The sequence below is a fragment of the Schistocerca nitens genome, chromosome 3, assembly GCF_023898315.1.
Source record: "Schistocerca nitens isolate TAMUIC-IGC-003100 chromosome 3, iqSchNite1.1, whole genome shotgun sequence".
Taxonomy (NCBI): Eukaryota; Metazoa; Arthropoda; class Insecta; order Orthoptera; family Acrididae; genus Schistocerca; species Schistocerca nitens.
The window spans coordinates 585,328,634-585,341,952 of NC_064616.1; the positions used below are offsets into that span (position 1 = coordinate 585,328,634).

General features: G+C 42.0%; 1 protein-coding gene across 1 annotated transcript in view; it reads left to right on the forward strand.

Moving 5' to 3' along the window:
* LOC126248500 (ATP-binding cassette sub-family C member 4-like) overlaps positions 1–13,319 on the forward strand; it is a 289,894-nt gene that overhangs the window by 62,664 nt on the left and 213,911 nt on the right. Inside the window, exon 3 of the mRNA XM_049949538.1 lies at positions 8,533–8,667. Coding sequence (XP_049805495.1) covers positions 8,533–8,667 — 135 coding nt within the window. The remainder of the gene's footprint in view (positions 1–8,532; positions 8,668–13,319) is intronic.

Consider the following 13,319-nt stretch of genomic DNA (forward strand, 5'->3'; position numbering starts at 1 on the left):
AGATTTGTTACCAGTAGTTTCAATCAACAGGTAAGTATTACAGTGATGCTTCGGGAACTCAAATTGGAATACTTGGGGGAAGGTGACGTTCATTTTGAGGAACACTGCCGAAAAAATTTTTAGAACCAGCTTCTGAAACTGGTGCAGAAGGGTTCTACTGCCACCAACGTACATAAGATAAGATAAGAGAAGTTAGAGCCATTACGGATGCATATAGACAATCGTTTTTCTCACACTGTGTTTGCGAGTGGAACAGGGACGGAAATGACAGGTAGTGGTTCAACGTAGTCTCCGCCACGACCTAAACGGTGGCTTGCGGAATATGTTTGAAGATATAGATGAACACATGTGCAACAGTTAGTAAACAGTACACTATGCGTTTTATAAAGTAGCAATTGAAAAACCCATATATTTAACACAATCACCTCTAAGCAGTATCGTAGATATAGATGTTCAAATATACCACCGTCAACTTCAGTGCGTTTGTGCACTCTTGGCAGAACATGTTGTCTGAGTGCCTCTGCACGTTCCCTAATGAGGGAAGCAGCCTCCTCTATGCGATCAAGCCGTTCGTCTCCAGTACTCACCTTTAGTTCATCCAGCCCCATAAACAAAAATGTTACTGCGTGAGGTCTCGTGATGTTGGTGGTCAGTTAAATTTACTACTACGACCAGTCCAACGATTGGGGTAAAATACATACGTGCTCTCGACTAGCCCAAAAAACTGTAGGAATAACGTGCCGCTGATCCAGTAGCAGTGGAAGTGCTGGACGAGGACACCCTCATACTACTGGCCGTACTGCCACAGCGGCAGGCTGCGGATGGGCTTCCCGTTTTATCTTACCTGGTGTCGATTAACTATACCGTACTGCCGCAGCCGCAGCAGCTGTTATCGTGCGTATATGTATGAAAGATGGGTCCTTATGCTTTCAGCTACCAAGTTGTAACTACCTTTCAAGGTCACCCAAAAACCCACTTCCCCCATCCAGAAAACATATGTGTAGGTCACCGTACCTAGGAGACTTTTTAGGATTTTTCGTAGGGTAGTGAATAACAATAAATATTCTTGGACAAACTCTTTTATTTCCAGAATGAGATTTTCATCCTGCAGCGGAGTGTGCGCTGATATGAAACTTCCTGGCAGATTAAAACTGTGTACCGGACCGAGACTCGAACTCGGAATCTTTGCTTTCCGCGGGCAAGTGCTCTACCATCTGCGCTACCCGAGCACGACTCACGCCACGTCCTCACAGCTTCACTTCTGCCAGTACCTCGTCTCTTACCTTCCAAACTTTACAGAAGCTCTCCTCCGGTGCAGAGTGAAAATCATATTCTGGAAACATCCACCAGGCTGTGGCTAAGCCATGTCTCCGCAATATCCTTTCTTTCAGGAGTGCTAGTTCTACAAGCTTCCCAGGAGAGCTCCTTTAAAGTTTGGAATGTAGGAGACGAGGTACTGGCAGAAATGAAGCTGTGAGGAGGGGGCGTGAGTCGTGCTTGGGTAGCTCAGATGGTAGAGCACCTGCCCGCGAAAGGCAAAGATCCCGACTTCGAGTCTCGGTCTGGTACACAGTTTTAATCTTCCAGGAAGTTTCCACTCTTTTATTAATTCTACATATACATTTAAACACAGAAAATAACTCTTTATTTACTTCTGTTAGGTGCAGTTTTAGTGGAATCTGTCTTAATTCTAACTTAGAACTTATATCCACATCTGAATCATCTAGCTCCTTCTCCAGCCAGTAATTTGACAAATACAAGGAAAGTATTTTCTCGAATTCTAATAGATATCTAATTTTCTTCCTGTAAAACACGTGTCTTATGTATTTAATAGTTAACTGTGTTCCTTCTTGTAGCTGTTCTAGATGAGAGCATCTGGGAATTTTAATTGTGCCTCTTATTTCCTCCATGACACTATTGTTAAAACATTCCATAGATTCCTGTGTGTAAGCGGAATTTCACTATAGAACTTAAAGTTTACAACATTTGCAAACGAGTGCCCATTAATCGTAGTTATTTCATCAGTTTTAAAATCTGCAAACAGCTGTTCTGTTGCTAGATGCACAGTGTCCAGTTCGCCACATTTAGATACAGTATAACTACCGTTTTTAAGCCTGTCCAAATGGAAATGGAGGTTTATAAAAAAAATTAGTGTACCCTCTAATATAGTAACCGTTCTCGATTCTATTGATTTCGGCCAGTGCTTTCCATTGCTGTTTACTGTAAATGTAGATATTTCATATTCTCCAGTTGTGACCACATTTCTCCATACACTATGTTTAAAACAATATGTAAACCTTGTTTGCACATTTTCAATAGCTTCTTCTTTAACCAATTGCAGTTTATATTGTTATTTTATCTTCGTCGTTTACTCTAGTTTTCATTTCGTGACTTCGATGTCCTCTTTTGATAGTTTTCCTTTTCGTAGACATAACACATTAACTGTACTTGCAGGAGTAATTTCCTTAATAGGGAATGGTTTAAGTCTGTCTGACACATTGGTTCATTTTTCATAGGACTAGTGGACCAATATTGTTTGTGGGGACCAGACCTAATTCGGTAGTATCTATATTTGAGTGTATTTTGGAGAACAGTGTCCTACATTGAGAAAAGGATGTTTCTCCGGCTTTATTATAACACTTATGTATAGCATTTATGTCGTCTTTGTTGGTGTCACTGTTAAGAACCTCCACGTAGTTTACAGGTAGACAACTAAAATTGTATGCAGACAGAACATACAAGTCTGAGTGTCTGAAAGACTGACTTGTACACCAGTCAAATTTTGGGTATTTTATTACTGCACTAGACAAACAGCAGAAAGTTATTGAACACCACATAGCAGCTGTTATGTAAGTTATTCGTTAATTAACACCACATGGAAACAATTTACACACAGTACAGTGGAGCTTAAAAACTCTTGCACATGGTCAAATAAACGATCCATTCTGTAGTTGTATATTGCAGCCTCCAACCTGGTAATAGCATGTTCTTTAGCCAAGGAAGAGGTAAAAGTTTCTAGTAGTCGCATGTCTGGAAACTTTATAAAATCTCTGAGGCGGTTACCGATAATTCTGTTCACGCCTGTGCTTTTTGTCTGACATAAAAAATTTGTTATATATCTTTATTCTACAACCGGGCCGGCCGGTGTGGCCGTGCGGTTCTAGGCGCTTAGTCTGGAACCGCGTGACCGCTACGGTCGCAGGTTCGAATCCGGCCTCGGGCATGGATGTGTGTCATGTATTAGGTTAGTTAGGTTTAAGTAGTTCTAAGTTCTAGGGGACTGATGACCACAGATGTTAAGTCCCATAGTGCTCAGAGCCATTTAAATCATTTCTACAACCGGAGGTCATCTACATTCATCAGTTAATCCTAACTCTCGTATGCTTATCCACAATCACATTGCTGTTGCCTTGTCAGTCTCCTTCCGTGCAGAATTCATGGTTTGATACTAGATAGTAGCTGAAAGCGTAGTGGCCCCCGCTTCTTACGTACATGAAAGGCTGCAATCCATATGAAGTAATTAGGGACAATTCCGTCCCGCGACTGCTATGGTCGCAGGTTCGAATCCTGCCTCGGGCATGGATGTGTGTGATGTCCTTGGGTTAGTTAGGTTTAAGTAGTTCTAAGTTCTAGGGGACTGAGGACCTCAGATGTTAAGTCCCATAGTGCTGAGAGCCATCTTTTGACAATTCCGAAACATCCGACATGTCTAGATATGCGTGCGATAATCTTTTTGAAATAATACCTTAAAACAAGAATGTTACTGATGAGGCGAACGGGTCGCAAATTGTGGAGTTCAAAATGGCTCTAAGCACTATCAGACTTAACATCTGAGGTCATCAGTCCCCTAGACTTAGAACTACTTAAACGTAACTAACCTAAGGACATCACACACTTTCATGCCCGAGGCAGGATTCGAACCTGCGACCGTAGCAGCAGCGTGGTTCCGGACAATTGTGGAGTTTATGGAACTTAGATCAAAGATGTACACATACCGTACACGAGCAGATGCCACCCAGAGGTGGGCTAAAGGTGTGGATAACGCGGCCTCAAAGTTTCTCACAATCGTAAATGACAGGAGGTGCCTCCACAAAGGCGTTGGCGTAGCTCAACATATGGTTCGCCAGGTAATCTTTCGATAAAAAAGCCACGGGGTACATACTGCACTGCAGCTGCAAGTAACGCTGTCCAGTCATTACGACAAATAGTTCTTCTGTGGGGATGGGATAAGCACCCTATCATGCTCACACCATTCAATGGGGTCACGGAGAGCGTGGCTATGTGTTTATTTATAAATAGTTGACGTGTATGTGCGAATGTGGCGGGATAGTTGGATGAACCGCTTGTCATAGTTGTGTGTATGTGTGTGTGTGTGTGTGTGTGTGTGTGTGTGTGTGTGTGTGTGTGTGTTTGAGCGAGAGCGAGAGAGAGAGAGAGAGAGAAGGAATGCCTGAATGCACACTGTGTATGCATGTACTGTATATTGTGTGCCATGACTGCATACTATATGTGCTTGTAAATATTGCATATATATTTGTGTATGTGTGTGGTTTATCTTCATCTGATGTTGTCAGTCCCCGTTTCCCATGTATACATATTGCATACAGCAAAGAAATATAAATAGAAAAAAAATCATTCATTAAATGTAAATACTGTAAATATTGAAATAAATGTAAATACTGTATACAGGGTGACCCAAAGATCCGTTAACATTTGAAAACTGAATACTTCACGGAATCATGTAGCTTTTTTTTCAGTCTTCTGACTTGTTTGACACAGCCCGCCACGACTGCCTTTCCTGTGTCAGCCTTTTCATCTGAAAGTAGCACTTGCAACCTACCATAAAGGAAGAGAAGCAAAAATTGACACTCCTGACTGAATTGAAATGAGATTTTATTGGAACGAAAAGAAAAGTGCACAAGATTACCAACAGATAATGCTGCATATGATGCAAAAGCAATAACTAGCGTAACAGCTGGTTTGTAGCAGAGACGATATTCTTTGTAGCAAATGCTCAACATGCTGGCAATCATTCGTCAACAATACCTGTAGTCGAGGTACAACGTTGTGAATGGCACTGTACAACAATCCGTAGGCATGGTGAGAAACTGTATTCGGATGTTGTTTTTTAGCATTCCTAATCAGGTCGGACTATGTGGGTGAACTTACTACTTCAGGTAACCTCACAACCAATATTCACACGGATTGAGGTCACAGGACCTTGGAGGACACGCATGACAGACGAAGCGGCTCGGCAAGCGATAGTCACCAAGCGATGTGTGCAAGAGATCTTCCAATCCGTGTAACGATATGGTGTGGGGCTCCACCCTGCATAAAAGTCGTACCTTCCGACAGGTGTTTATCAGCCGGGTTATGGATGATCTGATTCCCTCTCTCACTACGATGGGAAAAGCAGTGTACAGGCCCTTCTTAGTTTTTACTAGCTTTAGTGAAAGTAGTATCTCTGTACCTGATAGTACTAATTTTAAAGTAAAATTTATATTTGTATGTGTACGCATTCTTTTAAACTACAATAAAAAATAATTTCTTGCAAAATAACCTTGTAAATATTTTGTAAATAAGCCATAAATAAAGAAAATATTATTGTTGGTAAATGTACAAAAAACTGTTGACAAAATGAACAAATTACGTCATTAAATTAAAAGTTATTTCCATATTAGCGTCATTATTTACGAAATTACCAAATCCTTTCACTACAGAGTACCATTGACTAGGCTCATGCAGTTGAACTATAGCGAGAAAATATTATTGTTTACAACAAACCGGAGCATCTTCCCCATGATGCTTATACCTTGAATCAAGAGGCTTATACATTTGAGCTAGTTGTAAAGGATGATAAGGGAGGGTGTCGGAGGAGGAGCTCGAATCTCATTGTTCCATGGGCTTTCCGCCATTTTATTTTCTCCCGTTGGCTGAGACAAATATGAAGATACGAGGGGTTCTCCACAGTTTTTATGAGGGGCGTTCAATAAGTAATGAAACACATTTTTTTCTGAAAGCAGGTTGGTTTTATTAAGGATTCCAGTACTCCATATTATTCCCCACTCTTTTGGCTACGAAATAAAATGAGCGTATGCCACTGATGGCTGGGAGTCTCCACCTGGGGAAGTTCGCTGCCAAGTATCTAGTTCTTTCAGTTGAGACTACATTGGACGATTTGTGTGTCGATGACGATGAAATTGTGACGAGAACAACACTACACCCAACTTCCGAGCGGAGAAAATCTCCGATCCAAGCGGAACTAGAAGCTGGGCCCACTGCGTGCCAATCAGACGTGTTGACCACTCGGCTAAGAGGGAGTACCTTTTGACTACAAAACCTTGTTTTTCTACATAATATGCGTTCAGTCCGACAGCCTAACCCCACCTTACTGGGAGTGCCTATATGCTCGCATGGCACCACCCGACTGGTCGACTTCGGAGCCAACGCCTTGCTGCATCAACAACCTCCCCATCACCCGTGTACGGCTTCCCCCAGAGTGCATACTTCATTGGGGTAGATGGATGGGTCACGCGGAGTGGCCGCGCGGTTACAGACTGCACTGCCTCTGCCGCCGGAGGTTCGAGTCTTCGCACGGGCATGGCTGTATGTGTCGCTAGCATCAGTTAGTTTAAGTAGTGTGTAGGACTAGGGACCGATGACCTCAGCAGCTGGGTCCCTTAGGAATTCACAAACATTTAAACTTTTTTTGTAAACAGATGGAAGTCTGTAGGTGCGAGATCAGGGCTGAAAGGCGCATGAGGAAAAACAGTCCAATGAAGTTTGGTGACCTCCTCTCGAGTGCGTAGACTTGTGTGAGGTCTTGCGTTGTCTTGGAGAAGGAGAAGCTCGCTTGCATTGTTGTGGTGATGAACACGCTGAAGTCGGTCTTTTCAATCTCCTGAGGGTAGCACAATACGCCTCAAAGTTGATCGTTGCACCATGAGGGAGAATATTAAACAAACTAATCCCTTCATAGTCCCAGAAGACTGCCATGACTTTGCCGGCTGAGGGTGCGGGCTTTCAACTTTTTTCTTTAGACGTGAAGTGGGGGTGTGATTCCACTCCATGGATTGCTCTTTTGTTTCCATTTCGAAGTGATCAACCAATGTCGCTTATGGCTATGGCAAAAAAAAGTCATGTTCAGTCTCGTAACGCGCAAGCATTTCCGCACAGCTGGTGCTTCGTTTCTCTTTACGGTCTTCTGTTAGGCGGCCAGGAACATTGCGGGCACACACTTTTGAGTACCCCAGCTGGTTGTGCAGCGAGGTGTCACCTCGAATGAGAGTGTCCGCCTGTTCCTATACTGCAGGAGTCACAGGTGTGTGCGGCAGCCGGCACTCGGAAGATTGGACATTTTTGCGCGACCCTGCGATGATGACTGATGCCTGACCCAATGAGTCGCTGTACTTTTGTTCACTGCCAGGTCTCCGCGGACATTTCCCACGTGACTATGACTATCTGCGATGCTGTGATTTTCCCAGAAAAGGAACTCAGTGACAGGTCTCAGCTTGGAACTCACCTTCGTTGCAGGTTCCATTCCGAATGCTACGTATAGCGGCGCCACCTATCGTAAATTCATGATATTATAGTGGCTGAAGTGGGAGTATTTTACGATATCCCGTAACAAATTCCGCATTTTTTCACCCGAAACCGGTCCAGAAAAAAATGTGTTGCACTATTTGTTTAACACCCCTCGTATATCACGTGACCATTATTGAGTCACGTCGCAACCTTGATTATAAGTAGTCCACTTGCTTAAGATATGGGTTTCTCTTGACGAACTTTATCAACTCCTGGTGGTTTCCGGGTGGTGGGGGGGGGGGGGGGGACTCTGGATGTGAAACATCATACACCGTCTAATCTCAGCAGTGATCTTGAGATAAAATGCTATCTGGGCCAAAACTCTCCTTGATATCCTGTTAACTATTACAACATCTTGCGTTGTGTGTTGTGGTCTTCAGTCCAGAGACTGGTTTGATGCAGCTCTCCATGCTACTCTACCCTGTGCAAGCTTCTTCATCTCCCAGGACCTACTGCAACCCACATCCTTCTGAATCTGTTTAGTGTATTCATCTCTTAGTCTCTCTCTACGATTTTTACCCTCCACGCTGCCCTCCAATACTGAATTGGTGATCCCTTGATGCCTCAGAATATGCCGTACCAACCGATCCCTTCTTCTAGTCAAGTTGTGCCACAAACTCCTCTTCTTCCCAATCCTATTCAATACTTCCTCATTACTGGTGTAATTGTCTGGCTCGCTGGAATAGTGCAACACTTGACGACAGAAACTGCTGATGTTACCGAAGTCTCAGGCATGTTTAGCGTTTGCCATTTTGCAGCAACAACGTGTACTATTTGAAAATAGCATGAGTGCTATTCTTTCTCATAAAATTAATTGGAATCTATATCAACACGTGCACAAATTATTTTTAAATAACTAAACACAGATAATGAATTATATTATGTTAACAACTAGAGTGATTTGGGCACCTTATGTAAATGCCAACTGAGGTGTAATTTTAATTACAGGAACTGGCTATCCGAGGTGGAGAAAGCAACAGCTAAAGGGCGAAAACCGTCTCTGCTGTTAGCCATAATGAAAACCTTTTGGCTTCAATACCTCGGCTGCGGCATTGTTCTCCTGATCGAGGAACTGGTTTTCAGGTAAGCTGCCGCTACTATTGTACGGTCACTTATCTCCATTAACTTAACTCTAATGTTTGTGAAATTCTGACAGCAAGAAGATTACTTGAACTGACATAAACTTCGTTCCACTCATTTTGTACATAGCAGTATACAAATGATTCGGATTATATAATCTAGGTCCATACTCTCCAAATATTTATGATGTGCATAGTAGCGGATACCTCTCATTATACCACGTATTAAGTTTCCTTACCGTTTCACCCCCGTATGTAACGAGGGAAGAATCACAACTTAAATGACTGCTTGTGCTCCAAGTAGTCTAATCTTGTTTTCGCGATTCCTATGAGCGTGACACGCAGTGCGCTGTAGTGTATTCGTAGGTACCTCAATACTGATTCTTGAATGTTTGAAAGTAGGCTTTCGCGGGACAGTTGACATGAATCTTCAACAGTCTGACAATTCAGTTTTTTCAGAATTTCCTTGGTGCTTCCCCTTTCTTTTGCGGTATCCAATCAACGAGCCAAAGTCTGCAGCCTGCTTTTTCTTTTGTTCATCCCTTGTCAGTTCAGCAATTCTATCTTACTTAAATTTACAACTCTGTCACTTTGTCATAAAATATATGCACTTTTTTGTATGAAAGCTTTCTGGACGACAGTAAAATCTATTGTACAACAAGTGATAGCGGATATTCTCTTAAAATAATGTCCGGTTTTGCAAGTACGTGTCATCTGAGGCACTGGAAGAAATTAGGAAATTCTTACATATTGGGCAAGCAGTTATGTGAAGAAACATGAAAACAAAATTTAATGAAAGTTGTCTAGTAGCACGGCCCACTACGCAAAGATAAAAATTAAGAATGTAACAAACGAGGAGCAAATGGTAAAACAGAAAAGTGAGATACTTTGGATAAAAACTGAAATTAGAGAAGCATATAAACTGAAAGATAAATGTAATAGGATGGATTTTAATGTTCATGTGGTGCTAGGCAACCTCTGATCTCAGGTACAATTTACATGACTGTCGGGGGAGATATAAACTAAAGTAAATGTGGAGAAAGGAGTAATTTATTATAGGTACAGAAGAAAATTTTTAATTTAAACGAGAATTTTGGCTGATACACAACAAAGTGCATAAATTGTGGGGCAGGCTTGTAAATTCAACCAAGGTAGAGCTGACAAGAGATGAGATATAAAAGTAATCTAGATGGACAACACAATCTGTTGTACAATTTGTGTGTGCCGCAGAATTCTCTAATTTCTGCCTTAGACACTATTCTATCCACTGTTTCCGCACATTTATCCCTGTCGTAGCAGCATGCCTTGTGTGATTTGATATCTCACGGTGCGGCAAAGTCATTTCCAAGAGGACGCTCGTTCCATTCTATCGAACTCACTCACATGCTAATGTCGCACCCTTTGACATTTAGTGGGAATCTGGGACTTATTTTCACATTTCCGTATTGTTCAACAACTCTCCATTAAATAAAATTACGAACATTGGCCCATCAGGTCACTCAAGAAAGGATGCTAATGGGCTTACGTGTACGTGATCTCTCTCTGCAATCGCACGTTTGTTGTTCTGTACATCCTCCAAGTTTGGATACATGTGAACTATACTTTCTGCATGGTGAAACATTCACAAGAGTTATTGTAGACCCTTCAACTCCATCATGGTATTAGTCTGTGTCACTCAAATATTTACATCAATTATAGACTAAAAAATTCCATAGTGCTATTTATCTGTTGAATGATACATTATTTTCAAAAATTATTGTTGGATAACTACATGTAAGCCACAGTTAGATACCATGTTAGGAAGCTCATTTTTAGTGATATTTGTCCACTTGTTGCACCAAAAGAGCAAAGTTCCGCGTTCTGGCCCAGATGGACCAATTTGGGCCGACGCACCGCCGAATCATGCTCTGCCAGTGACGACATTTGGATGCGATATGGAGGGGCATGTGATAAGCATACTACTCTCCCAGTTGTTGTAGGCTTTCTTGACCTTGGAGCCGCTGCTTCATAGTCAATTAGCTTCCGAATTAGCGTCACGGGACTGAAAGCATACCGTTCCAGTCCTCCCACCAAGGAAAAATTCTTGGAAATACCAGGAATCGCACCTGGTTCCCCACACAGTAGTCAGATAGGCCACCTACAAGTTTTATTTACTTTATTTTTATTTTTCATTTATTTATTTATTTATCTGAGAAAGTGTGGGAACACTTTCCTCCAAAAATATGCCTCCTGCTCAGTTTGCCTAAACAAATTGTTCAAGTTTAATGAACCAGTTTTACCTATCACATTATACATATACTATAAATGAAAGAAAGAGGCATTATTTTACGCATCCCGAAAGGAATAAACGACTGCTTTCATAGTTATTATAGCCTGAACAGTACCAATCAGTCCATAATGCCAATTATGTATGTTAACTTTTCGTTTTAATGCTTTTATAAATCAAACTCTGAGGCATTTAATCACATAATTTTCATTTTTCAGAAATTTCTTTGCCGTGTAGAGGATGTTTGTACGAAATAACAAAGTTTCACAAGTTATATATTTAAAAACAACCTTTGCGACTATTAGAAAGTCTAATTAAGACCAAAAGCGTTTCACTTTCTTTTAAAGCATCTTGAGTGATCAGGATTTTTTTTCTAAGACCATTGTTCATGTTCTTCTACATATATGTGGTAAATTTTAGCACACAGCGCTTTCACTAACACTAAACATATTCACGTTCTCGGATTTTGAATAACCACTGCCATCTGGCTATTTTGTGCACTTTGTTAGTGCACCTACATAACACGTACACAGGTATCTTCGACTGCGGGAAAAAGAGGCCGAAAAGAAAAGGAGACAACATGTAGCAAAGTTTTTTTACTGATATACCTGTTTTCAAAAACAGCATTGCTATTTTGTAGCATTTTCTTTTTGTCCTCTAAACACACAAGAACCCAGGACTACACCACCATGGTCTGTTTCTCAAGCTGCCGTCAGTGAAAACACCAGTTATTTTTTTAACTTTTCTTTCACTTATGCCTCGAGGCTGGCACCCCTCATAGCGAAGCCAGTGCCGCATGGTCCCATGCTGCCAGCTGGAATTCCACTTCGGAACAGATTAGCGTCTTTTGGACCCAGTCAAGCTTGTAATGGTTGATACGCCATGTCTGCCAATTGTTGATATCCGGGTCTCCCAAGGGAGTGTATGCTGCGGAGCCGAAGCACAGGCAACTTGCAAACCATCCCTTTAATGTAGATAGCTGTGGTTGCAGGAGATGACTGGATACAGCAATAAGGACGTGCACTGACGTCCAGAAAAGAAAAGCATTCTTCAGAAAATGTTTGTTTCAGGTGTAAATGAGTTGGTTGTCGACCTCAGCAGTAATCGTGAGTTGACGTGTAGTAAAATTCGGCTCCAATCTGTGTGCCTCCATCCACAGTTTTTCTTCACATAGTGCTTTCTGCTACTACGAGAGCTGTCCAGAAAGTAAGCTACGATCGGTCGCGAAATGGAAACGACTATGAAAATCCGATAAAGCTTTGCAAAGATGTGTTGAGCAGTGTCTCTAGTATGACTCTAGGTAGAATTATGTTGCTCTTTTCATTCCTGAGATCTTAGTGAGCGCGTAAAGATGTTATATAAAATAGTGTCTCCCGCCAAGTACGAGGGCCTGGTGAGAATTTTCCCCTGAAGCTATGCAACCAACATTACATATCTGTCGTGCGGTTTCTTCTTCAAGACATTTCTCAGCCTCATTCTGCAGGGGCAATGAAGATGTTCCTGCATCATTTCAATTGGAAATGTTTGGTTACCCACAATACAGCCCGTAATTGTCTCCCACTGAGTTTCATCTCTGCTCAAACGAACCGCTGGCTATGAAGACAACATTTTGGCACAGACAACGAGCTTTAGGCCAGCGTAGAGAATTGGCGGAAAGCACTGGCGGCTGCCTTCTATGATGAGGGTATTGGAAAGTTGGTACAACGCTACGACGAATGTCTGAGTCAGAACGGCGACTACGTAGAGAAGTAGCTGAAAGGTGTAGCTAACTGTTGCAAATGAAACTTTTCTGATTTTCACTGTGATTTTCATTTCGCGATCAATCGTAACTAACTTTCTGGACAGCCCTCGTACAATGTCGCAATATTAATGGAACATATACTTTGCGCCTATGTGCGAAGAGGCAGCTTTCACATGACGTCTGGGAACAGCCAATGCTGATGCTTCTGGTTCAGTGTCTTGCTGTTGCTGAGTTCCATTTTGAATACAAACCTGCCAGGCTTTCAGGAAGGTCTATCGTTATTCAGAGTGATAGTTTACCATGCTCGAGCTTGTTTAGGGATCCATAATCATTCGAAAACAAGACCACAGTCGTGAAATTTCACTTTGGTACACTCTAATGGGAAATGCTGTCAGCCACAGTGATGACCACTTTCTCTCCTGCCAAATGTCCGCCATGCAACAGATTTCATTCAGGCAGGTTGCTGAAAATATTCCTCGCATAGACCCGAACACAAGCACCGACCTTCAGTGGCTCGTAGATTTCTAGCACCTGAGCCACACCATGTTGTTCCAGACAGTATATCCTCCCATGGATGTATCAGCAGCATTTATTAGGTCAGTGTACAAGAGAGAACACGTATTATGTAGGACGGAAGCCAAATAATTTG